The 26,224-nt window shown below is 42.9% G+C and overlaps 3 protein-coding genes across 5 annotated transcripts in view; 2 read left to right on the top strand and 1 right to left on the bottom strand.

The window, feature by feature from the left end:
- Positions 1–1,881, top strand: part of IGFBP7 (insulin like growth factor binding protein 7) — a 21,020-nt gene extending 19,139 nt beyond the window's left edge. The window contains exon 5 of one of the 2 annotated variants that reach the window (XM_083835862.1): positions 508–1,881. In XM_083835862.1, coding sequence (XP_083691988.1) covers positions 508–548 — 41 coding nt within the window. In that variant the 3' untranslated portion in view covers positions 549–1,881. Of the gene's footprint in view, positions 1–294 lie in introns of both variants that reach the window. The other variant, XM_083835863.1, reaches the window with a different exon arrangement.
- Positions 478–17,756, bottom strand: POLR2B (RNA polymerase II subunit B). Its single transcript, XM_083835853.1, has 25 exons — positions 17,624–17,756; positions 17,367–17,439; positions 15,637–15,787; positions 12,914–13,026; positions 12,433–12,652; positions 11,381–11,539; positions 10,168–10,332; positions 9,433–9,629; positions 8,547–8,666; positions 7,986–8,172; positions 7,712–7,855; positions 7,308–7,447; positions 7,086–7,197; positions 6,584–6,738; positions 6,133–6,331; positions 5,868–6,036; positions 5,295–5,391; positions 3,972–4,066; positions 3,489–3,739; positions 3,313–3,402; positions 2,932–3,039; positions 2,341–2,454; positions 2,091–2,251; positions 1,582–1,777; positions 478–733 (listed from the first exon to the last, which is right to left on the bottom strand). The coding sequence occupies exons 1-25, from the start codon at positions 17,640–17,642 to the stop codon at positions 644–646; spliced, it is 3,525 nt and encodes a 1,174-aa protein (XP_083691979.1). The 5' UTR covers positions 17,643–17,756; the 3' UTR covers positions 478–643.
- On the top strand, positions 17,641–26,224 carry NOA1 (nitric oxide associated 1; the record flags this gene model as incomplete). Of its 2 annotated transcripts, none has more annotated exons than XM_083835858.1 (7): positions 17,641–18,782; positions 19,714–19,826; positions 20,685–20,881; positions 22,910–23,041; positions 24,430–24,546; positions 24,767–24,884; positions 25,459–26,224. In XM_083835858.1, 7 exons carry the CDS (start codon positions 17,641–17,643, stop codon positions 25,662–25,664), a joined length of 2,025 nt encoding a protein of 674 aa, XP_083691984.1. In that variant the 3' UTR covers positions 25,665–26,224. The 2 variants fall into 2 exon arrangements, with proteins under 2 accessions (XP_083691984.1, XP_083691985.1); XM_083835859.1 differs by having other exon boundaries at positions 17,793–18,782; positions 19,662–19,826.

The following is a 26,224-nucleotide window of genomic DNA, read 5'->3' as shown; positions in this document are numbered from 1 at the left end:
AAGTTGGGAATAGTAACAGAGCACGCTGTCAGATGTAACAGGCTTCTGCCTAGCTTCACTCTACATGCCTAGGGAGTTTCCAGGTGATGTCAGCACAGAGAAACGCTATCTATTACCACCCCCCTTCCAGCTGGAGGCCTACAGTAGGGAGGGAAGGAAAGAAGGTCAGAACAGATTTATAAGGTCTCGTGCTCAGCTAAGACATCAGAAAACTCACTTCCTGTGCTACTGCCAAAGCTGTGGCATTACACCTTGATACAGGGTGCAGCATAACATGTTTTTGTTTCTCCACAGATGATGGTGCAGAGCTGTGATGTGAGGACTTTCACTTATGCACAGTTTTAAGTCAGTATTTTGGAAAGCCCCAACTTCTGACTTTTTCTAGCTCACTAATCATTCTCTTACTTCCTTTATTCTTTGATTACCAATTTGCTTGCACACTTCTTTTGCAGATATACAAATAAAGAGACTCACAAGTTTGATTACAAACTTTAATTCTATTTACAGGAAATAAACATGCTTTTGAACAGCACGTGGGAGATGAGTAAAACTATTTTAAATGCGACCTAAAACCAACTGAAACAAAACCTAAACATTTCAGTCTCACATTTTTTGAAAAAATGACAAAAACAACTTTTAAAGGCTAAACACTCATCATACGAGGTGCAATACTCATAGACATCAGTTCTTGGAAGAGGAGTTTGCAGGCGTAGGGCATTCGAACCAAAGATATCTGGGAAAAGATTTCAAAAGACTTGTGATGAGCACTTCTAAATCATCAGCTTCCCTCACACAAAAAGTACACAAATAACTTGTCAACTTTTTAGCTCAAAGGTGAATCTGAAAGCATTTAACAAGAATTGCTTAAAGACAGTAACAAAGCAAGAGGGAAGCTAAGACAATCTGCAGAGGCTACAAAACAATTATGCAGAATTCATTTTTTAGATATAAAAATTGCAGTCAAGGGATGGGTTCTAAAAAAACGAAAGCCATTTAACAAGGCAACATGCATAGCAAAGCATGCATGTTGTGCAGTAACTACTGTTAAGATTTCCAGCACGCATCTCTTCAGTAACCCTAATGTCATGGTTAGAGGTGCAGCAGTCAATTCCCAGCACACCACCGAGCCTAGTTGTCAACTATTTTTAATCTCTGATGTCACTCTGCCTTGACATAACTCTGTAACCAAGCACACACTATCACTGTAAATAATAATTAAAAAACACACTCTATAAATAATACTTTTTAAAAAGCGTGACACAGAAGACCTCCCATGGGAACCCTGCTGGCAGGCGTAAAATAGCTTCATGGGAACAATCGCAAGAGCGACAACCGTAAATTCCTGCCATTCTGAGATTTACTGCTTATTCTAAAAATAAGCTCTCCAACTGTTTACTCTTAAGATCTCTGCACTGCAAAATATTTGAACAGCATTTCCTGCCAAGGGACAAGCCAACACTATAACATGAGTAAGGAAACATCCAAACCAACTAGGACACTATGAACACTTAAGTATTCAGGAAACTAAAATAGCAATTGTTCTGGTGTTTCTTAAAACATCCTGATTAAGCCCACACCTACCTGTGTTTTATTGCGGCATCCCCGGCATTCATAGGTGTGAGTCCTGGTGTTTGCGATTGCCATAATCCCACAGAGGTTACATACATGGACTTGATATGGGTCTGAAGCTTCAAACAATCTCTCTCTCAAGAACTGGGCTGCTCCATGAGCAATTTGGCAATCTCGTTCCATTTCTCCAAAACGAAGGCCACCATCACTGGAGACAAGAAAAAAAGATAAAAGAACTTGAGTTCACTGGCAAAATACATCAGTTGCTAGAAAATGTAACTTGACAGAAATAAACAGTAATATTCCAAGGTACAAGTAAGTCTGTGCATTAATTTTCTTCTATCTCAGAGAAGTTCTCTTTGTTCAAACGTGAACTGGCCACAGTTCCTGCTGGATGAACTCCTCTAGTGTGGGCTTCTCTACACAGAAAAATCAGTTAATTAGGCAGCTAATTTTTAGGGCTAAAGACCTGGGGGGGGGAAACCAAAACAAAACACTATACAGAAAATAAACATCCTTACCGAGATCTGCCTTCCATGGGCTGTCTGTTAAGTATTTGGATTGGCCCTCTTGCACGAGAATGGATTTTGTCATCTACCATGTGCTTCAACCGCTGATAATATGTAGGACCAATAAAGATCTGTGATGTGATTTTTCGACCAGTGAAGCCATTGTAGAGGACCTAAAGTAGTCAATGCAATCACTGAAACATAAGCCTTACCGTCCAAACATATATTACAAAGTTACTATGAAATCATATTTTGATTATACCTCATTTCCTCTTAGATGGTAACCATAATCTGATAAAAGATTGGAAATCTTCTGCACGTTGACAGCATCATTAAATGGTGTAGCATCACCAATTTCTCCCTTGTTTGCCGACACCTACAGAGAAGAGATTTGCAAAAACTTGTAAGATTTCTCAAAAACTGATCAAACAACACATTTGAAGCAATTTTAGCTCTTAATGCCAGAACCTGAGATTCAACACCCATGATAGCACTGCATCCTGCTTTGTTTATCAGCTGCAAAATTCTATAGCTGAGATTTTCAAAAATATACAGTATCAATAATATCATTACTCCTTTTTCTAGGTTACAGGAAACATTTGGAATAAAAGCAACAGATTCGTATACTCATCTGACTCGCTGGACAAAATTTACAGGATTGTAGGTCCTCCAACAAACTCGCATGTGCTATTACATAAATGAAGAACTTTTTATTTTTAAAAAAATTAAAAACTGCATTAATAATTACCAGGCAGTAGTATCTTTAAAACAAACTTATTATATATATATAGATAGATATAGATATATAAAAATTTATATTCCTTAGGCACACAGCATAAAACATTCTTCTTACCTTCCCCTGAAGACATTCAATCAAGTGACCAATGGTCATCCGGGAAGGGATGGCATGGGGGTTGATAATTATATCAGGTGTGATGCCTTCACAAGTGAAGGGCATATCCTACAGCAGAGAAACAGACAGTCAGTACTTCCCAAAATACCAGCTTTAAGAAAAGCAGTCCATAGACTCAAATTAATCCTTTTAAGGCATTTCAAGGGCCCTGAAGTACTATGTAAGGAAGAGTTGTGTCCCGTTCTAAATACAGTCTAGCTAAACTTAAGTCTATATATTGCACCCTAGTAGATATTCTACAGATGACTCACAGCAGTTACAATACTAAAAGGATGAAAGCTGAAATATTAAGGAGGAAAAAAAGAAAAATGAAATCACTACCTCTTGCCGGTACTGGATACCACAGGTTCCTTTCTGACCATGCCTGCTGGCAAATTTATCTCCTATTTGTGGGATTCTTACAGAACGTACCTTAAAGCCACAAGAAAACATTAACTGGTAAATTAGGTACAGAACAAAAACAATTAAGTAGAAAACACATACATGTTGGTGCTCACCCTAATCTTGCAGAACTTGTATCCTTCCTGGTTAAGTGTTACCATGACCTGATCTACAATACCAGTCTCACTAGTTCGCAGAAAAGTGCTACAGTCTCTCTTTGTGAAGCGTCTGTTAGTGCTTTCCAGTTCATCTTCGTTTTCTGGTAGCGTTACTGTTTTGCCAATGATGACATCATCCCCAGACACACGCACCCCAGGTGCTATTAAGCCATCATCATCGAGTTTGTCATAGATTGCATGTCTCATACCTTGGGGGAAGGAAAAAAAAACATCTCCACGTGTTGTAACATATTGACTTTGATGTTTTATAGAAATTCAACCAGCCTGCTGCTAAAAAATGTCTAAAGCTGATGCATTTTGCTATTAACACAGACATTTCAGCTACTTTACACGTCCCAAAATACAGACTGAATCAGTTCAACAACAACCTTCCCCACAAATGCTTAACAAACTCTGTCTCAATATATTTTTGTATCTTACCTTGGCAAGTTTCACGTGTAGGCTTCTCAAAAACTTCCTCTTGGTCATATCCTTTTTTGGACTCTTGCTCTTTGTAGGACCGATAAAACACAGATCTGAAACAAAGTTATAAAGCCTTCTCTGTGAAACAGTATAATTTTTCTTCATATGTACATCTCAATTTCATTAAAACCATCATTTTAACACATATTGTGGCTACTGTTACTAATGACAACCAAAACAAGTAACATTCACAAGCCAAACAACTTTAAAGTCCCGTTAATCTAACTGTCACTAAGGAGTGGGGAAAAAAAAAAGAAGAAAATAAAAGAAAAAAAAAGTTTCAGATTAACATCTTAGTGGTCACTTTTTGGACATTTCCAAAATACCTATTGATAAAATGCTTATTTTTGATGAACTATGGAGACCTTCCAATCTGCCTGACATCTCAAAAGCAGTTACTATTCTTGAGGACAATTCATATCTTCATTGTATCAATCTCATATGACTTTTTTCCTTAAATCTGCCATTTTGCAAGCACTTTCACTTCTGATACCTTGCAATGCCACACTCAATACTCAACTCAGAGTTTCAGTGCAAATGTTTCAATTTATATGAGCTTCTTTCTGGGCCTTTGAGGGTTTCTGTTTGCTACCTTATTTGCTAGCATACCAAAACCACAACCTTTAAGATAAATATTGTTCACATTTAATAGCTCCCATGAACACAGAAGGTTCTATAAAAGTTCCATATAAGCCTTAAAAATGTAATAGTCCCATACATATTCTACATTAGAAGGTAGCAGATGCAAGACAGCAGACACACACTTCTTAGGTGCAACTCAGACAAAAGAAAATGAACAAAGCCAGAAACCAATTGACCAGTCAAGGTTATACAGCCACCTAAGAACTAGCAATAGCAATAACGCACAGACATATCAGTTGCATGTTGTCTCAACAGCAGTTCCTACTAAGGAGAAGAACATGCCAATCCTCACCAGTTAGTAACTGTCATGCTACTAAATATTTTATTACAGTGCTGCAATATTGACATTAAGGAGTTCATGTGATTGGCAAGTCATGCAAAGACTCAGAATATCATTTAATTTAACCAGCATAAAAAGAGCAATTAACATAATAAATAAGACCACTCTGCCTTCCTGGCAAGTTACACAAAGAATGAACTCACTGAGGTTTGCTAAGATACACGTTCACCATTTTTGTTCTGCTGCCTTTTAAGGATACCTTCCAGTTTAAGATGAACTTTTCTTGAGCCTCTGGACAACTCAGTACACTACTTATTTTCAAACAGTTCCAAAACTTAAAAAAAAAAAAAAAATCACACCTGAAAAAGCCTCTATCAACAGCAGAACGGTTCATGATGACAGAGTCTTCCTGGTTATATCCTGTGTACGACGCAATGGCTACAATCGAATTGATACCTGTAATACATTGAGTGAATACTTTGAAAAGATGAACACGTAACAGACAGGCATTACTTACAACTAAAAATGAGCTGATTTCTCTAAATTAAAGCTCTCCTAGCCTCTTCTGATATCAAAATATCCACATCCCATGTGCAAAAACCATACCGTGTCAGTAAATGCAGTTTTGGGTAGAGATTAAATTTTTTTATCAACTGAAGAGTGACCCCATGCGGAGAACCTATGTAGAAAATGCACCATCTCCAGTTAGATTTTAAACAGACTATATAGAAAAGGAGTTCCAGCTGCAACACTAGGAATGCTGTTTTGTGTGTTTTTTTTTCAGTCTAGGTGTCTAAGTTAACATTTAACCTACCATACGTTTTTAAATTACATAAATATGCTAATTATTTAGATATTTTCCACATGTTTGTGACAGTTTAGACAAAAAAAAAATAGTAATTTTGTTTATTAAACATTAACTGACAACATACCTGCTGGTAACTCTCTAAAACGCAAGTACTCCATGGAGCGTGTTGTTACAAGGGGCTTCTGAGGATAATACAGAACATGTGCCAGCGTATCCATACGAACATGGAAGTTTGTAATGTAAACTCCCATAGCCTGTTTACCCATAGCAGACTGGTATGTGTTCCTAGGAGACTAAACAGACAAGGAAATACCCATATATGTTATGCACGTATGCATTTGGGTTTTCTGTTAACCTTAAAAGCGGAATGTCAGAATAGATGCACTGACCTGGTTGTGATCAGGGAAAGGAATGATAGATGCACATACTCCCAGGATCATTGATGGGTGAATCTCACAGTGCGTGTATGTTGAACAATATGCAACGCCTTTTTCTTGCAAATCATCTGGAGTCATTGCCAGCATCACAGTCTCTTCTTCCAGTGTATCAATGTACTCTACTACACCACTGGCCACGAGATCCTGCCAACTGAATAATCAATGTTTGAAATAGTCAGCTAACACACAAAATGGATCTCTTCAGCACTAACAAGAACAAGGACTTCTCTGCCTTATTACTACTACCATTACACAAAAAGTCTCATAAAAAATGAATTAAGTTGCCAGGCCGAGAAAGTGTCTTTGTGCTGCTTTAAACATTTCTCTCCCTTCAATCTGAGGGAGCTTGCAGCTACCAGGATGGAAAATTAGACATTCAGTTTATTTCAGAAAAACATCTCACCTGTAATTGTTGTACTCTCGTTCCTTCAGTTGGTCAATATGCCTTTTCTTCAACAGCAACTTCTGTTTTTCCACAATTAAAAGTGGTCGGCAAATTCTGCCTGCATCAGTATAAATGCGGATTTCTCGCTCACGAATATCCCTAATCATTGAGACCTGCACAAGAAAGCAGCACACTGAGAGTACAAAGTCTTAGTCTAGAATCAGAGCTACAGCACACAAAATAGGATAGCAAAGTTCCCGGAAGCAAAGGCCCTACAGGTGTCGTCAGCAGCACAGCAAACAAACTTTTAACACTCATACAAACAAAAGCATTTCAGGAGACTATTTTTAACTATTTACAATAAGAGTATTTTTCAACTGGTTCCTCTTAACAACAAGAAAAAAGTAATGTGTGCAGAAACAGTTGCAAATTATGCTATGTGGAGCTTGCAAAGTAGTCTCAAAGTACTATCCTCCCGTATCTAAAAAGGTAACCCAAAGTCTAAAAGAAAAGGTTATACCTCTGATACAATGATATCCATCTGACGACGGAGCTTCCTTAGCGTATTCATAAGCTGCTCTGGATCTTTGTGTATTCCTACCCAGCAGCCATTAACGAAGATCTTAGTAGCACTAGAAAGAATGGAGAAAAAAAGAAAAAAAAAAACAACCCACAATTCTCTGAAGCTCTGTACAGGTAATAAAAACTTTATATCTGTTTAAACAATTTCATTTGCACATACTCGGCTATTGCTGCTGGAGATATTTCTTCCAGGTTTTCCATACTCCACTCTTCCAAGAATTCCAAAATCGGAGATGGCTGAGACCCCACAGAAATGTAAGCCATAAGGGCTAAGTTCTTGACAAGTCCTACTGCATGACCCTAGTGAAAACACAAAAATTATTTTGCATTTCCAAACCAACAGACTCCCCTAAGCAGATCAGAGAACTTGAAGTTTCAAGTCCTCAAGGAACTATACACAAAACATACTCTTAATTTCTACCATTCAACTACAGAGCTAGCTATAAAGTTAAATATTCATGTCACTGCTTCAAATAAAATACAAGTGATCACTGTGAGCGCTATGGCCATAAAATGACTGTCAGATAAAAGCAGTTAGGCATGAGTAAGTACTGATTTAATTACCTCTGGAGTCTCAGCAGGACAAACCATTCCCCACAGCGTATTGTGCAACTGTCTGGGCTTTGCCAGTTTACCGTCTCTACCAATTGGAGAGTTCAGGCGTCTCAGATGGGATAGCGTAGATGCAAAGGTCAGGCGGTTTAACACCTGGATGTAGCATGGAACTCAGTTAGTGAAAGCTTCCCAAGTGTGTTGTTCTGACAGGCATCATAATATGTTAGAACAAAGGATCAACAGCATCTAGAAATGATGCATTTGACAAGAACCAAAATTGTACCTGAGATACTCCTGCTCTGGCCTGATGAGCTTTCTTCTGATCACCCCAGTTTCCAGTTGCTAATGAATATTTCAAACCATCTGAAATAATTCTCGTTTTAATGGCCAGTTCCAAGTTGAAATCTTTCCCTCTGTCAATAAACTTTTGTGCATATATTCTCACTTCCTTCAGCAAGTTCTTAAACATTCTGTAGGAGACGTCAAGAAACACAATTAAACAGTAATACAACAATTCAGCCTACCCAGAACTGTCTGGAAAAAGTCACTGGCCTCCTTGACAGAAGCAAGTGATTTGTAACTAGGGGAGGAGAGGAAAAAACAACAAAACCCATCAAACTAATCTGCCTGTGAACATGCATAATACATACTTTAGAATAACCAATACTAGCCACCCACTATTAGAGGAAACTTACCCCAGTCCACAAACAATGCCATAATCAGATACAGGCTGTGCTGCCCAAGACTGGCTATCAGACTCAACAGAATAGTCTGATTTATTTAGAAGCGTGGAACTGGCAATGACTCTTCCATTAATTATCTCCAAAGAACATTAGATATTTACCCTCTGAACAAGAAAGCTAACAGTGGCCCAGCAAGATCCAGTCTTTTGTTGCCATAATGATCTCTGTCATCAAGCTCCCTCCTTCCCAGTGCTGCCAGCAACAATCGATGAACCATATACCTAAGAAAATAAGTTTATATCTTAAGCCAACAACAGACGTTCACAACGAAGAACACATACTTTTATTAGATACATCAGTGAACTGTTTCCTAAAGGCTGCTCGTTCTAGATGAAGTTAAAATACTGCTGGACCTAAGAGAGGTCTCTTGAAGTATGTTATGTCCTTAGAGCTGAATGGCGCACTAAGTTTAGATAACCAAAACAAAGTTAATATTTACACGATGATAGCGATATATCTTCTGCTACACGTCTACCCCATATCATAATACAGTCTATGTTTAAGCTAGTGAGACTGTGAACGGGACATGTTATTTGAAGTAAAACAACAGGTCTCCTGATGCTATCATTTATCTGTATACCAGTAAGTGGCGATCAGGAGGACGTACCAATAGTTTTAAACGATTCGTTTACATTACATACAGCTTATAAATAGTTGTCAAACTCTACAACTTACTTATCAACCTCTGTATGTTGTCCATGCAATGAGATGTTAAAAGCACTTGGTCAGTATCATCACATCTAACTTTAAATCCAGGGTGTGTTGGAGGCTTGTTTTGTTCTCTCTCTTTTTATTTTTTTTTCGTTATTTTATCATCATCATTTGTATTTTCTCAGCTAGGAAAACCTGTAAGTGCTCTAAAATTTACCACTGAGTACCCAGAACACTGAGATTAAAAACCAAACTCCTATTCAGAGTGCTTTCCCAATCATGCACATAGTATCTGTATCCAGTGACCAGCTGCAGCTTGAGAATATACTAACATACCCCAGGAAATAGGCCTTCTTGGTTTCACAGAAGTCACTGACACCAACATGCGGAAGCATTTCTTTCTGCAAGACTTCTTTAGCATACTTGATTCTTTTTTCTTTGGTGACGCCTGGCTTTGCACCTCTCGATCCAATGAAGTTCAGAGCAACGTTTTGCTCCTGAATGACAAATGCTTCATCCAGAGAAGGTTTGACCTAACACACAAAATACAGTAAAATCCTGAATCATACAGTGCCTATTCGGGTTGACAGAAACTAAGCAGTAGCCTGCTGATGATTCTTCTCAGGAACTACTAATTACTGCTTTCTGACTTTACTATAGTAGTTCTTTCAAGAGCAGCAGAAAGCAATGGAGCACACAGAAAGCAAACAAAAAACAGTTTAAACTTCAGAAAACAGCTCTCATTCAATTACATTCTAGGCCTGCTGCTGATGCGCATATAAACGGAGATTTTATAATTAAAGTCAGTGGCAGCAGGCTAAGAACCTACCTCCAAAAATATATTAGCTCTTTTCATTTCCATTGCAATTCATTCACTTAAAATACTCATTAGAATGGTTTAAATAGACAGCTCTTTGCACTTCTAACAGACCACCCACAGAAATAAAGTAAGTAAATTACAATAAGAAAAAAAAATACTCAATAATAAAAACTAACCACACCTGGACATCATCATTAAGCAAGATTAATTAAGCATCATTAAGCAAGAAAATAAGTTATTTAACATATTACCATTTCCATCATTTCTGGATCTTCAAAATCATAAATTATGTGCTCTAAAATATCCCTGTCAGACACAAACCCTAGTGCACGGAAGACGATTATGATGGGCACTTCTTGTTTGATATATGGCAAAGTTGCTACAATGCGCTGACCAATAGCACTCTTCTTTGCACCCTAAAAAGATAGGGGAAAACATACATTAGTCTAAAATGATCTTGCCTTTAAATAAAAAACTCTCTCTGAACTTAGATGATGTATTATAAATGTATTTACTACAGGAAACCATGACTCCTCAGCAGACTAAGTGAAGATCTGTTCGGAAACCTTACTGCAGAACTGACTTCTTTTAAGCTTTTTCTAACCTCAGAAGTCTGCAAAAACTTGAATGTTTTTCCTCATACAAAGGAATTTGAATAACACCATTCATTCACCCATCTGCATCATTTCCTCCCTCCTGAGTATTTGCAAAGAGGAACCATATCTATCTTCAGTTTTCTTTCTGTCAGCTTAAGTCCAGCTTATCAAAGCCGCACAAATCTCCATTCTCTTGATTACTGAAGTAGGTGTTCCCTCCTCCCCAGAAAGGATCAAACATTGAGTGATACTGAGGGACAATCGCTGAAGAGTGTCCCAGTTATGAAGCACTAGAGTGGTGTAAGGCTTCTATTAAAGTTGCTCTTAGAATGCTTAGAAATTTCTAAATGTTCAGCGCAATGGCAAGCAAGTACCAACACTTTCTGCCTTTGAAATCATGTCACTTATAGCCACTGCAGAGTGCCTGGACTTTGACAAGTGGCACAATTAGATGTTAAATATTAGTTAACATGCAGTCTGCAAAACTCATCTGAAACACTAGTTTGGCCCTCAGCATAGACAGGGTTCATATTCTTTTCCTTTCTCAAAAAGCAGGAAGTAGTTTGTTTGGATTTTCTAAAAACTCATTTACAGTAATTAATTGTAAGATTATTTTTTAACCCCATTCTACTCTGCCACAAAGAGAGTCTTCATTTCAATCCTCAAATTATTTATCCCAGAGATAGGCATAATCTGACAACGTTATATGAAAATGAGTTGTTTTATCTTCTCACAACTTAACATCAGAAGAAATGTCTTCTTAAAATTGCACAAGAAAGTGATATTAAGAGACAGGACAGTAACAAAACCCCTAGAACAATCTTCTGTGTAAGCCCTGGGGAAAGGGATTATTACTGCTTAGGCTTACCTGCCCACCTCTGGCTAGCATGCTAACCCATATAGTACTTGTTGGTCGAGAGGAATTTTCCAGACAAGATCTACACTCTCCTGTGTAGGCATATTTTGAATCTTTCTTTGCAAACACATATACTGTGTTTGTAGCCATTTTTTCTTGAGCGATCAGAACCTGTGTTAGAAACAAAAACAACAGTAAATAACTCACAAAAGGGAACGTGAAAATAACAACCACAGGGTTTCTACCATTGCCTCAAGTGCCTTACTTTTTAAAGCACTCCACAGCATGATTTCAATTTGCCAAACTCAGTTGGACTACATTCTCCATTTTAAAAGCACATTAAGCAAAACATATACCTCGTTCAGATAGAATAACCAAAATAAAAGACTTGGAGAACACTTTTCTGTGATGCAGTCACCATATCTGCTAGCTGTGCTGAGACATTTGTGTTAGCTTTAGTCAAAATACTGATAAAAGAAAGCTTTTCACTATCTGTTTCCAAGGTCAATGAACTACCCATGCAAATAAATTCAAATGCCAGCTCTGATAGTAAAAGCCAGATTTTTTTTTCCTCCAAGAACAAAAATAGATTTATTTTGGTGTGTTGCCCAGGCATCAGTTACAAAAAAAAAATATACCAGTTTGGTGAGGCAAAAGCATGGGGGGATATGCTTTGTTAAAGCTGAATCCACAGCAATAGAGGGAAGAAATGAAAGGAATAGGTTTATCCTATTCTTAAGATGCATCTATACAGCTGTGAACAACCTGGAGGAGAATGCAAGTGAGGAAGTACCTCCCTCACACTGATGATGAGACATTTAAGAGTGCACGCTGCTCTCCAATGTTGAAAATGAATCTGTAGAAAGAAACACGTCTCAAAGAAAAAGAGAAGGTGGCTCAAAAAGTCCCAGAAAAGGACTAAGTTCATCACAAGTTCATACTAAGTGCACAAGTACCTGCAGAAACTGGAATGAAAGCGTTTATGTCCCTGGCAAAAGAGGTAGAAGTAAGTAACAGAACTTCCAGTGCTTATAAAGACAACTGTGCATGGCATCATCCCTTACCTTTTCTGATCCGTTAATGATAAAGTAGCCACCAGGATCAAGAGGGCATTCATTCAGTTCACAAAGATCACGGTCAGTTAAGCCATTTAACAAACAGTATGTTGATCGTAACATAATAGGAATTTTCCCTATAAAAGTTTTCTGATGTTGCGTCTGTAACTGATCTTCCCCTTCTTTAATAACTGTTTTAGTTATATCCACATACAAGGGGGCTGAATACCTACAGAATAAAAATACCATTGCATTATCAGTCAGTTATTACTCCGGCCTGTACAGAAGGCTAATGAATGCAGTTATTCAAGCCCTCACTTGTAATACTAAGCATTATTACCAAATCATTACCTGTATTTAACAACTAGGCACTGTAATTTAATAAGAGCAATAAAGAATATATCTTCAGAATTACTAAATTGAAAAAGATTATCAATTAACAATTGTCAGTCCTTCCTTGTGTTTTAATCAATGCAGAGGTCTTTCTTACGTAAGGTTTCTCAGTCTGGCCTCATTGGGCATCATAGGTGATGGTGCTCCATCTCTTTCCCAATGAGTAGGTTTGGAAAGATAGATTTGTTCAAACTTCAGGAGATAGCGGGGCTGGAAAACAAGAAGACATTTATCTGTAATGGAAAAAAACATCCATTTTGGTTATTCAAGAGCAGCCCTATAGCTTAATTCCCAATGTTGCTGCATATCCTTAGCTCAAGGTACAGAAATGATCCCTGTTTCGATGGCTAGGTGAACAAAACACTCAAAAAGATTCAATAATTTCTAAACACCTTGTTAATAAAAAACACAGAGGTAACTGAAGAGGTAAGAGAAGAATAAAGTATCAAAGTACGTCTTCTTCATGTGAAATAGCTAACAAATTCAAAATCTGACAAGTCAGTGAATATATTAATAGAATATGCCTTATACATATTTACATATTTATTGTGTATGTAGCTTTAGATAAAACTGCCAATTTTACAATGCAAACGGTGAATCTGCTTCAACACATACAGTAAGATAGCTCACATCAAATTTGTTTCCACACAAATCCTTTCACGTTATAGTAAAATATGTTTTAAAACAAGTCATGAAAGGACAGGCATCATCCAGCAACAAAACAATTCTCAGGATCTTCATTTTGCTCTGAGAGCCACTCATCCCTCAGAATCCTACTGCACTGAGATTTAGAGCATTCAGTTCACTTAAATCAAAAGCCTGCATTTATAATACAGGTGTAAAAGCTTTCAAACAATGCTCTGAACAAAGTGCTTTTGTGTAATTAGTAAGGGTAGCTGGAACTTGCACCCTCAGCAAGTTTGCAGATGACACCAAGCTGGGCGGTGCAGCTGATACACCAGAAGGAAGGGATGCCATCCAGAGGGACCTGGACAGGCTGGAGAAGTGGGCCCATGTGAACCGCAAGAGGTTCAACAAGCCCAAGTGCAGGGTGCTGCACATGGGCCGGGGCAATCCCAGACATGACCACAGACTGGGAGAAGAACTCACTGAGAGCAGCCCTGCAGAGAAGGGCTTGGGGGTTCTGGTGGACAAAAAGCTCAACATGAGCCAGCAGTGCGTGCCTGCAGCCCAGAAGGCCAACTGCATCCTGGGCTGCATCAGCAGAGGGGTGGGCAGCAGGTGGAGGGAGGGGATTGTCCCCCTCTGCTCTGCCCTCGTGAGGCCCCACCTGGAGTGCTGCGTGCAGGCCTGGGGACCCCAGCACAAGAAGGACGTGGGGCTGTTAGAGTGAGGCCAGAGGAGAACCACTAAGATGATCAGAGGGCTGGAGCACCTCTCCTATGAAGAGAGCCTGAGAGAGCTGGGGATGTTCAGCCTAAAGAAGAGAAGGCTGTGGGTGACCTCATTGTGGCTTTTTGGTAAAGGGAGCTTATAAAAAAGATGGAGAGCGACTCTTTGCTCAATCAGATAATGACTGGACAAGAAGGAATGGTTTTAAAGTAAGAGAGGGGAGATTTAGATTAGAGGTTGAAAGAAAATTCTTCACTCAGAGGGCGGTGAGGCACTGGAACAGGTTGCCCAGAGAGGTTGTGGATGCCCCATCCCTGGAGGTGTTCAAGGCCAGGCTGGATGAGGCCCTGGGCAACCTGCTCTAGTGGGAGGCATCCCTGCCTAGATGACCTTTGAGGTCCCTTCCAACCTGAGCCATTCTATGAACTTAAGGAAAGCAAGCAACAGTTACTTAGTTCAAGCACTTCATGTGTGGTCTCAGTCCTGGTGCAAAAGCATGCCAAGGGCATTTGTTGAGTGGCCTCCTTGCATGCACGAGAACCTAGAGATGAGCTTTCTCTATTCACAAAGCATTCCTTCACAGAGTAAACTCCATGGGTATGGAAACAAACAAATCATTACACTTGCACGTATACAGGCTGAAAGATGCATTGCCTTCAAAGTTTGAGTTCTTATTTCATAGTGTGCCCTGTTGCAGAACAGAAGCTAACCCAAATAAAATACAGCTGTGCCGCCACCCCACTTGTATACCTGCCTAGAAGCTAGCTAAGAACATCTTACTATGAAAACAAAACTTGAATTCCCTGCAAGCATCTATCTGTATCTCAGCTATAATGACTCTGCTGCAGCACACTGCAAAAGCAACACTTGCTGTAGCAGAGCAAGCTCCAGTACAGAGCAAAAACATCATTAAAAAACTCATCTTCTTAATGCAAGCAATTGTAGCCTTCCCACAACATATTTTCAAAGTCCTCATACCCAGCCCTCTCTCCAGAAAAACTATTAAAGACAAAGGTGCAAATTACACATTCTATTCATCATGTCCTACACAGAACCACAGGAACGACCCATTCAGCACCTGAGCTAGGTGATTTAGTTTCCTCTATAGATTAAGCAGATCGTTATATTAATTGTGTTGCTTTGCTAAACTCTCAGATACACTCCACTAAATCCTTGTCAGTGATGCTTGCTCCCATCCTGAGCACCTTTATACAGTTACTGACAAGCTAAACTGCAGCAGCCAACTGTTCTTGGTTATTCTTCAACTCAACCAACAATTTACCTAGCAGGCGACAGTGATTCTATAGGAGAGGGAATTTTGATACCACTCTTGGCTGCATAAGCAACATCCTAACTTGGATACATTTCAGTCTCTCAAGATGAAGGTTGAATAAAACCCGCCTAAGCAAGGGAAAAATCACTTTGCATTGTAAAAACCCATCACCTCCACCTGGGGCATCCACTTACCGGTTCTTCCACTTCTCCTGTAGCATGCTGGGCTTCAGCTTGTAAATCAATTGGTGGAGCATCTTCAACAATTCTCTGCACAGACATCTGAATAAACTCGTCAAAAGAATCCAACTGTTGCCTGACTAAACCCTTTTCATCAAAATAAGAGCTAAAAAAAAAAAAAGTGCTCTAATTAAATTAAGATCTCATTTCATTCACGTACCTTATTTGTCAGCAAGTTTAAGACATATTTATAACAAAACCTTCAAATGCCATGAAATACAGTAAGAAAACACTTATTTCATGAGACATGAGTTTCATTCATAGATGCTCAGAAACTTTGAACTCTTTTCCAGTGCTTTAAGACACAGAGACTACAAAGTGACTGACTTGCTGCCACCTCTTGGCTAAGCCGTGTATGCACACTCTACCTTCAATTAGGAAAGGAAACATGATGACAAACATCAGCAAAGGTGGCTGTAGCCAAAGTTTTCAACAACCTATGTAAATGTAAGCTCCTAATCAAGGTGACAATTCTCAGAACTTTTCTTAGCTCTGATACCCTCTATTCCAGCCACACTGAGATTCCCAGCTTCGTTCCTCTCTGGATTTCCCCTAGCCTTTGTGTCACCTAGATTCAACCCAACACATCCTAACTGTAAAAATCAAAGCCTAAATACTAAGACCTGCATCCTACCTTTTAATGAGATGACTTAAACAATTCTGCTGCATTAGCTCCTATACCTCAAACTCCTGAAGCCATCCAAGCAACCCACACCTGCCAGGATCTCTCAAGAAAAGTGGTAACAAACACCCTTGTACCAGTAACTTCAAGCTTCCCCCAAGAAGGGGAATAGCCACGGCTATTGTGCTGTTGCCAGTGAATCCTGTCAGCACAGTCTGCTATCACATAAAGGGAAGGAGGAAAAGACCTCTAAGATCATCAGGTCCAACTGTTAACCTAGCACTGCTAAGTCTACCACTAAACTGTGTCCCTAAGCACCACAGCTACACATTTTTTGAATATCTCCAGGGATGGTGTCTCAACTACTTCCCTGGGCTGCCTGTTCCAATGCCTCACAACCCTTTCATTGAAGAAATGTTTGCTAACATCCAACCTAAAGCTCCCCTGGCACAACTTGAGGCCATTTCTTCTTCTCCTACTGCTCATGGCTCTGGAGAGGAGACCAACCCTCACCCTGCAACAACCTCCTTTGAGGCAGTTGTAGAGAGCGATAAGGTCTCCCCTGAGCCTCCTTTTCTCTAGGCTGAATAGGCCCAGTTCCCTCAGACGTTCCTCACAAGACTTGTTCTCTGGACCCTTTGCCAATTTCATTGCCCATCTCTGGGCATGCAGCAGGTCATGGACCAAGCCAAGCCCAGGGGGACGATCACCTCCCTGCTCCTGCTGGCTGCACTATTCCTGACACAAGCCAGGATGCCGTTGGCCTTCTTGGCCACCTGGGCACACTGCTGGCCATGTTCAGCCAGATACTGACCAACACCCCAGGTCCCTATCTGCCAGGCAGCTTTCCAGCCACCGGGTGTCGGCCGGGCTCCTTAGTCCCCCAGAACAACCCCACTGTTTTTCTTGAGAGCTGTTCTAGTCTGAAAACACTAACGCATACAATTTAACACAACCTGACCTGCAGCTGTTACACGTTGCTGGCTAGATTTTACCTTTTAGCACCAAGAGCGCGCACACACACACACGGAAGCATTAAGAACTGAGAACTTCATCGAGTCACCTAATCACAATCCAGCACGCCTCTTGCCACAGGTCCGGGGTGATTTCATCGTCGTCTTCATCGTACTGCATATCTGCGGGAAGCACACACAGGTGAGCCCCCAGCCACCGCGCTGTCCCCGGCGGCGCAAGGACCCTTCCCCTCAGCGGCACCCGGAGGCCGCGGCGCCATGAGGGGGGAAGGGGAGCTAAGCCCAAGGGCAGAGGAGGCCCCGAGGGGAGAGGAATGCCCACGGGGGCGGCCCGCAGCGCCCTCACCTTCGTCCGCGTCGTACATGGTGGCGGCTGGGGGGAGCCGCGGGCGGCGGCGGCCAGGCGGGAACGGGGAGCGCGGCGGGCGCCTGAGCAGCGGCGGTCGGAGGGGAACGGCGGCGCCTGCGCTCGCTGTGACGGCGAGAGGGCCGCCCCCTGGGCCGGGAGACGCAGGCGCGGCCGCTCAGCCCTTCCCCTTCCCCCGCCCGGCAGCGCGGTGCCGCCATGCACCGCCCGGGCTGGGCGCTGCTGGGCCGCCTGGCCCGATCCCGGCCCTGGTCGGTGGCGCAGCGGCGCGGGGCGGCGGCGAGGGACGAGGAGGAGCGGTTCGTCTTCCTCGAGTACGAGCCGCAGCCGGAGCTGGAGGCAGCGAGGAGCGAGGCGGTGGCAGCGGAGCACCGCCGAGGGCCGGCGGCGGGCAGGGAGCGGCGGGCGGGGGTCGCGGTGCCCCCGGGGCGTCCGGACCCGGCGGTGCCGCCGAGCGGGGTGAGCTGCTCGGGCTGCGGGGCCGAGCTGCAGTGCCGCGACGGAGCGGAGCCCGGCTTCGTGCCGGCGGACAAGTACCGGAGCCTGACGGAGGGCCCGGGAGGAGTCGCGGGGCTGCGGGGCGCCGTCTGCCAGCGCTGCTGGCTGCTGGCCCACCACGGCCGGGCGCTGCGGCTGCGGCTGCCCCCGGAGCAGCACCGGCAGGTCGTGAGCGCTGCCCTGCGCCGCCCGTCCAGGCACGGCCGCGGACCGCTGCTCCTCTACCTCCTGGACGTGCTCGAGCTGCCAGACCCGGTGCTGCCGCAGCTACCGGCGCTGCTGGGCCCCGACGTCCCCGCCGCCGGGCTGCTGGTGGTGGGCAACAAGGTGGACCTGCTGCCCGCCGACTCCCCCGGGCACCTGGGGCGGCTGCGGCAGCGGCTGGAGGCGGCCTGCGTCCAAGCCGGCCTGCGGAGAGGTCTGCTGGTGGACGTCCGTCTGGTGAGCGCCAGGACGGGCTTCGGCCTCGAGGGGCTGGTCAGCCGGCTGCAGCGCTCCTGGAAGTGCGCCGGGGACGTCTACCTGCTGGGAGCCACCAACTCGGGCAAGTCGACGCTCTTCAACGCCCTGCTGCGCTCCGACTACTGCAAGTCCCGCGCCCCCGACGTCGTCGACAGGGCCACCGTCTCGCCGTGGCCAGGTGAGGGGTGCCGCCGCCGTGCCCCGTTGCGGTGGGGTGCGTTTGGGCTGTCTGGTTTTAGTCCTGCCGCCAGCCGGGCCCTGTTCCTGCAAGCTGGTCTGGGACTCCCCGTGTATGGCCCTGACAAAAGTCAACCAGCAGCATTGTTTTCTTGACCCAAATCTTGCTGCTGGTCAAATTCCGATCCCTTAATTTCATAGAATTTGGCCCTAGGACCGTGCTTTGGTGCTCAGGTGTCTAATTGACCATCCAAAAATCTGCCAGGTAGCTGTTGTGTCTCAGATGACCCACGACTGTGCCAGTGTTAGCATTATTTTAATTTGTGAGAGTGCACGTGAGGGTAATTGTGGATTGCTGAGAGACCCCTCTCAACAGGAAAATAGATCTCAATAGAATCATAGAATATCCCGAGTTGGAAGGGACCCACAAGGATCATCGAGTCCAATTCCTGGCACCGCACAGGTCAACCCAAAAATTCAGACCTATGACTAAGAGCACAGTCCAAACGCTTCTCAAACTCCGACAGGCTTGGTGCCATGACTCCGTCCCTGGGGAGCCTGTTCCAGTGCGCGACAGCCCTCTCAGTGAAGAACCTCTTCCTGATATCCAGCCTGAACCTCCCCTGTCACAGCTTGACACCATTCCCTCGGGTCCTGTCACTGGATAGCAGTATCAAGCAGGTGGATACTTCATTTCAGCCATCCTGTCTGGGGAGGCTGGTACTTTACAGGAGCACCTGCTGATGCTTAGCTTTACCTCCAACTTTGTGTTAACTGGGTTTCACCCAGAAGTTGGAAAAGCAGTTTTTTATTCTTGTTCCTCAGAGCATAAATATGACAGCTAGATGTGGGTCCAGATGTGCCTTTTTTTTTTTTCTAGGAACAACACTGAACCTATTGAAATTTCCAATTATTAATCCTACGTGTGACAGGATATTCCGAAGGCAGGAGAGGCTGAAAGAAGAAGCATTGAAAACAGAAGATCAGCTAAGCAGTGAAGAAAAACAGTACCTTAATCGCCTTAAAAAGCAAGGTTACGTAGTGGGTGAGTATAGTCGAAGTAAAGGTGTAACCTTTCTGTCCTGATGAAGATACTCACACAAGGGACTGTTAACCCCTTAATCTGCTGCAGAATGCAGCTGGTTTTGGAAAGTAGTTTCTTCCCACTCTGAAAGAACTTGTTTTCATTTAGTTGCGGGAGGAACATTGTATCTGTAGTAAATACAAATAAATAAATACATTGTATTCAAGTTATTTTGAGCAGATACTGTTTCCTGAGTAACAGATGCAAAGCCTCTGGCTCTTCCCTTGGTAACATCAGTAGTATTTCTTTCAAAATGGCAGTAGCCATTGTAGCTATGGCAGAGGTTTCTTCTGTGCAGTGCATCTCCCATCAACAGAGCACTTGTCGACCTGGTGTGGGTAGCTTGGTACTTTACAAGAATATTGCATTCTAGCCTGTGCCTTTCATTCCCAGAGGAAGATGACAAATTCAATTTTTAATTATCGTGTTAGGTTGCAGGCCATAGGGATTGTGTATCAATTTAGTATATATCCTGAAAAGGAGGGTTGTCAGAAGCTAGCTCTGACATGAATAATTCTGCGAGGATCAAAGACACAAAAAAGGGGAAGCAGCATGATTTACTGGTAAAGGAAATTTTGGAGTGTCTGTGATCTGGTCCCTGATAATGTTTTGTGGCTTGAGGTGTGCTAATAAAGAATTATAGAAGGGATTTATTAGCCTTTTGGCTTTTGAACATGCACATTTCTAGCCACATAACATCTTTATCACTTTTATATTACTGCTGATAAGCAAGAGAAGGGGCAGATTTCCAACTGAAGGAAATGCAATTAATAAATTAATTGCCAGTAAGTAAAATGAAACCCTTTCATTTCAATCCAGGAAGAGTTGGAAGAACATTTCAACGTCAGAAGTCTAGCCCTCTGATTGAGTTTGACCCTGACATGCTCTCATACAGCATAGATGAAGATCCCAGCCATTCACACAGGAAGTCTAAGGAAAGAGAAGAGTTCACGTACAATGAAGTGAAGGATGCTCGCTGGTGTTTTGACACTCCAGGGATTGCAAAGGAAAATTGTGTAGGTACTCTCTGGTTCTGTGTTTGAGGAGGTCACAGTTTGGGAGGACTGCTCTGCCTCTGTTACACACGTGGGAGAGTTTCTGCTGCAGTCCTGGAGTTCATTTGTTTTGGACAACTGTGAAAATGTGGTTTGTTCTTTACCTGGGGAGTATCTGTGATGTTACTGCTGTTGTGTTTCTGAATGGTGCGTGCTGTGATCTGTAGGAACTGCGTGACTGTGTCAGCAACGTTCCTAATGAAGGGAAGTAAATGACACTGTTAAAGCAAGTTTCTACCAGTGTTGCTCAGGGAAGTTTGCACTTTTTAGCTGTGCAAGCCTATTGAAAAATGCCTATCGAAAGGCAATAATGCCTATTGAAAGTGCAAGCCTATTGAAAAAACCTTAGGAGGGTTATCAATGTTGTGTGACCAAACTAAATCTTTGAGAAAGACCTGAAGCATTCTCCTGGTGCCAGCAGGATCTGCAGTGTTCCTGTTAATAGCTCCAATATGTGAGACCTTCCTCAATCTTTCAGTAGAGCAATGGCACTGAAGCCAGTGCTGATACAATGTATATGTACAAAAAAGTTGTATTTTGTTTTTCCATTGCTTTGGTGTCTGTACAGAGCTGCAGGTCACCTTTTTGGGAATGTTAAAAAGTACAGGGAGATAGGAAAGGTCTGAAGAGAACAAAGTGCAAGAAAAACTGCTTGATATTTCACACTACATTCCCTTATTAAGTTTTTGAGTACTTTATTTTCCATTGGAAATATTTACTTAAAGAAAAAAAACAAAAGTCCCCCCCTTTGAGAAGGTAAGGTTTTAGCTCAGGCCCGTAGATTTTAACCTCATAAATTTCTCCAGCTATAAGACCTTATTAAGAAGGTATGTCTCCCAAGATCATAAAACCATCAAACTGTAAATTGGATTTAATTTCCCATGACATTTCCTAGCCTCATACGTACAATTAGAGTGCAGTATAGAGCACTTTTTGTGTTCTATCAATAAATCACTAGGGAACAATCAACATTTAAGAGGGCAAGCTTTGATGACTTTTCAGACCCCTAAGCGGTCATGCCTGCTACAGTGGTGAGCTGGTCTTTTAACTTCTCTGACTAGGATTGTGGGCTGTAATGTTGGACAGTGCACCAAACACTTAATCCTATTAGACTCTGCAGCCCAGATAATTGGAGTCCAGGGACATACTGATTCTGATTTGGTTGGTAGATAAGATTAGCCAAGCTACTGTAGGCTGTAAGTATTTACAAATAAACCGTTTTAAGGTCTTGAACACTACTACTGGTTTTCTAGTAGATGTCTGTGAGATCATAACCCACTTTACTGTGGCATTTAACTCTGTGGGTAGCTAGTTAGTGTCTGCTGTAAAGACAGGGCTCCTGTCCTCTGGCTGGAGGACAACCAAGATGGTCTGTGTGACATTTCGGCAGGGGAAGCTTCCAGTTACAGGCAGGTTTGTTTGTTTGATTTGTATTTTGGAAGGAGGTGGAACTGGGGAGGGGGCTCTTACCATATGATGGAATTATGTTTTTGTCCACGTTCCTTGGAGGTTTGTTTTTAGCTGCTTCCTCATGCCTCCTTTCAAAGTCAAATTTCTGGAAAGCATAGCAAAGGCTATTGATAATGTAAATTGTCATTTAAGCATTGCCAATTACATCAGAAAACCTGCAGCTAGTAGGACAGAGGTTTTTGTTTTTCACAATTGGTGTTAAAAGCTGCCTTGGCTTTCGAACTAACGATTGTCTGCATGTGACCACAGGAAGAACATTAAGTGTTCTGGCTGCACCACAGCCCTTGTTAGTTTGGTCTTTTAATGCCTAAATAAGATCAGTCCTTGTGACCTGACTGCTAAAGACTTGTATTTGCATGACTGGCATGTCTGGGACAGAGCTAGCGGCGTTTCTCCTCTGTTTCCTGTGTTAGACATTCTTCACACTGCTCTACTTGATCTGTTTCCTCCACCATTATTAATCTGTTGTCACTGTTGAAACACCTTCAGCGTCTCATAGCTATACAATTTATTTTGCAGGTTTTGAATCTCTTGACAGAGAAAGAAGTAAAGCTGGTTATGCCAACAAAAGCCATCATTCCACGGACTTTCATTCTCAAGCCAGGAATGGTCTTGTTTTTAGCAGCTTTGGGACGTGTTGACTACTTGCAGGTAGGGGAAAAAAGGGTTTTTAAGAGCAGCTCCTTCATCTCATGTTGTAGTACCAAACAATAAAAGGCTGCTTGGATAGCTTCCCCAGCCCCTTTCTGAGCTGCCTTTGAGATGACAAAGCTGTTAATAAAGCACTGCAGAAAGTAAAAATGCCTTGGGATGGGGGTTACAGTTGGAAGGTGTGATATTTGTTACCAGTGTGCAGTATTTTATATTGTGCAGCTGTAGTTGTTTTTGAATGCTGACAGACACCTTCAGAATGAAGGGCTTCCCATGATATACAAAGGCACAAGGCAGTGAGGGAGGAGAGTAAGTGACAGAATTAACTGGGAAAAGAAGTGTTTCTCCTCATCTCTGTGTTTAGTGAAAGCTCTTTGCAAAGAGAAAAAAGCATGGACATTTTTCTTTCCTGACACAGAACTCTGAAGAATTTGTCTGAGGAAGCAAGTAAATGTACATGGATTTTAGTTTCTGAAAAAATACTTTTCAAACACGCTGTCTCTCTCCCGCACCCCTCCCAGCTTCTTTGACTTATTACAAATCCCACGTGATACATCTTTACTGAGCAGTGTGGACCCGGCCTTCCCTCACCTTACCTGTGGAAGGGGCAGTTTCTTCCAGATGTGGATCTGCCACTAATGATAGATAATGCCCTTCGCAGTGGTGTGCCCCATTTGAAGAAGGGGGTTGTGTACGTGGCTATTCCATTGTTTCAGTCAGCTTTCCAAGATCAACATAGAAATGTTGGATCCTTACTTTGCTAAGGAAACTCTTGTCCTGCTGGAAGAAAAGCAGAAAGGTGAAGGTGACAGGGTGCTTGCTGTAAGTGGAAGTGTACCAGTGTAGCAGGAGAGCTCCAGCATGGGCAGAGAATCCAGAACATGAAATGCTGCGAGATCAGGACAGCCTGTGAGCATGGACGAAGCCAAAGCAGTTCTCGCACATGACGCAGAAGGAGAGGATAGGGCTGGCAGTTCAGACGCAGGGTTACCACAGGGGTTGTTTTTGTCATGAGGGGTGTTAGAAGTGCAAAGTGGTAGGAGAGGGAACACCAGACAAGAGATGTCACTCACTTCTCTTGCTAAATAACCAATCCGAGTTTGTTTTGGGGAATTAAACTTGAGCAAAGACATCTCCTGGATGATTTGCTTGAGCTGATTGGGATGCGATGGCAGGGGCTGTGGTATTGGGGGTGCTTTGAGGTGAAGCTGTTGGTGCTCCTTTGTTCGCATAAACCATAGCTGCTCTGCAGTGACACAGGCAAGAACCATTGGTCAGGGAGGGGACAACAATCAGGTTTTCAACACGCAGAAAAGAAATGGAGCAAGAGAGTAGTTTGAAGACGCTTTTCTGTTATCATAAGTAACGTCCTCTTTGTTTTATTTCAGGGAGAAAAACCTGCCTGGTTTTCTGTTGTGGCTTCTAACCTCTTGCCAGTCCACATTTCTACCCTGAGTAATGCAGATGCTGTCTATGAGAAGCATGCTGGCCAAGAGTTACTGAAGGTGAGAGAAGGAGCTGCTGTCCTGGGCTTTCGGTTGCAGGTGAAGCCTGGTGAAGCTCTGCTCTTTGCAAATGTGAAGTAGCTCATATAGCGATATTCAAGTCAGCTCTTACTTGGATAACAAAGGTCTAATATCTTTATTCCCACTTGTGCGTTGCTTGCCAGTTCAAGGTGGCAGTACTGAAGCGTCTCTTAGCTGCTAAATCTTTTCTTGTTTTTAGGTTCCCATGGGTGGAAAAGAGCGAATGAAAGAGTTTCCCCCACTTGTCCCCCAGGACGTTACACTGAAAGGAGTTGGTACCACTGAGGCAGTTGCAGATATCAAACTTTCCTCTGCAGGTAATTTAACATTTCTTCATTAGTTTGCTGTACGGGGTCTCTATCCTAGAAACATTACGGGGAGGTAGCCTAGCAAGGGCTCAAGCCCTGGTTTCTGCTAAGGGCAGGACTGTCACTAACACAAAACCAGGACAGCCATGACTTTCAGCTGAGGCTCAGCAGCCTACAGGAATGGGGATTGACAGCCATGCTTGTACAGGATGACTGCATTGATGTTCTGGCTGCCACAGAGGTACTACAGCATCAGGAATGGATGTGATCCTGCCCGCTGTCCAGGTGAGAGGGAAGGGGCCACAGATCAGAAAGCTTTATTAATGTTTTTGGTAGTCTCCACCATCCCTCCAAGTTGAGCAGGAAAGAGATGTACCTGGGAAGAGTAGGATGTGGCTTTAGGTGCTGCCTTCTACTGGAAAAGCTCTGGTATTAACTTTGAGCTTAGTTTCTCAAAGAAATCACGCCTGGATAGCATGAGTTCTTAGCCAATACAGGAGTGCTGAGTTGGTGTGAGAACCCGTGTTCTGATACGGGTGACTCTTCTCACTGACTGCATTTTTTTTTTTTCTCGGCTCTGCAGGCTGGGTGACAGTGACAGCTCACAAGGAAGAGGAACTGCTGCTCAGAGCCTACACTCCCAGGGGCACTGACCTGGTGGTGCGGGAGCCTCCACTTCTACCATATATCAGCAGCATCAGAGGGGCCCGGATTGCAGGTTCTGCTGCCTACAGGACCAAAAAGCCGCCTTCCCTGGTGGAAAATCTGAAAACCATGGAGAACAGTTAGCACTCTTCATCATCTGAGCAAGATAGAAGACAGAACAGCCTTTGGAGAACCTTGTTGCCTGTTGATGTTCAACTGACTGACCTGTGAGTATCAGGGAGCAGCTCCTTTCCTTGTTCCCTCTTGAAATACAGGATGGAACTCAGCTGCTGACCCTGGGCTGACTTTGCTGCTCAAAGAGTAGGTCTTTTCTAGCAGACATGCTCTTGCTGGTCAGAAACTATCACCTAGTTCTCATGGACTTTATGTTGCTTTCAAAGATGAGGGAGGTGGAGGGTGTGGAGAGGAGCAGGGAGTGCTCTGGTGTGGGTGTGATGCTCTCAGGGGCTGGCAGTAGTTCAATATTACTGACCAGAAATCAGGCCCTCTCAGTCCTTCAACATCTGGGACAGACTGGGGAGTGCGATGCCCTACTTCTGGACACAAGAAGAATGAATTAACAAAAAGCAGGTCTGCGCAGGTGCCTGACACAAACTTTCACAGCTCACAGCTTGGATTTGGTTTCTGTAGCTTGTATAAAGATTTCTGAAACTGAGGGTGTATAATAAAAGCCTTTTAGAGAC

This window comes from Anser anser, assembly GCF_964211835.1.
Source record: "Anser anser genome assembly, chromosome: 4".
Classification (NCBI taxonomy): domain Eukaryota; kingdom Metazoa; phylum Chordata; class Aves; order Anseriformes; family Anatidae; genus Anser; species Anser anser.
The sequence above is the reverse complement of the archived record's forward strand: the minus strand, read 5'-3'. Positions and strand labels throughout refer to the sequence as shown.

Bases quoted from the DNA above. Each gene is read 5' to 3' on its own strand.
- POLR2B (XM_083835853.1), bottom strand. The intron at 7,448-7,711 runs GTAATTAAATCA...TGTTTTCACTAG, and splicing joins GTCCTGCTGAGACTCCAGAG to GGTCATGCAGTAGGACTTGT. The intron at 2,455-2,931 runs GTAAGAAGAATG...TCTTCTCTGTAG, and splicing joins TTGAATGTCTTCAGGGGAAG to GTGTCGGCAAACAAGGGAGA.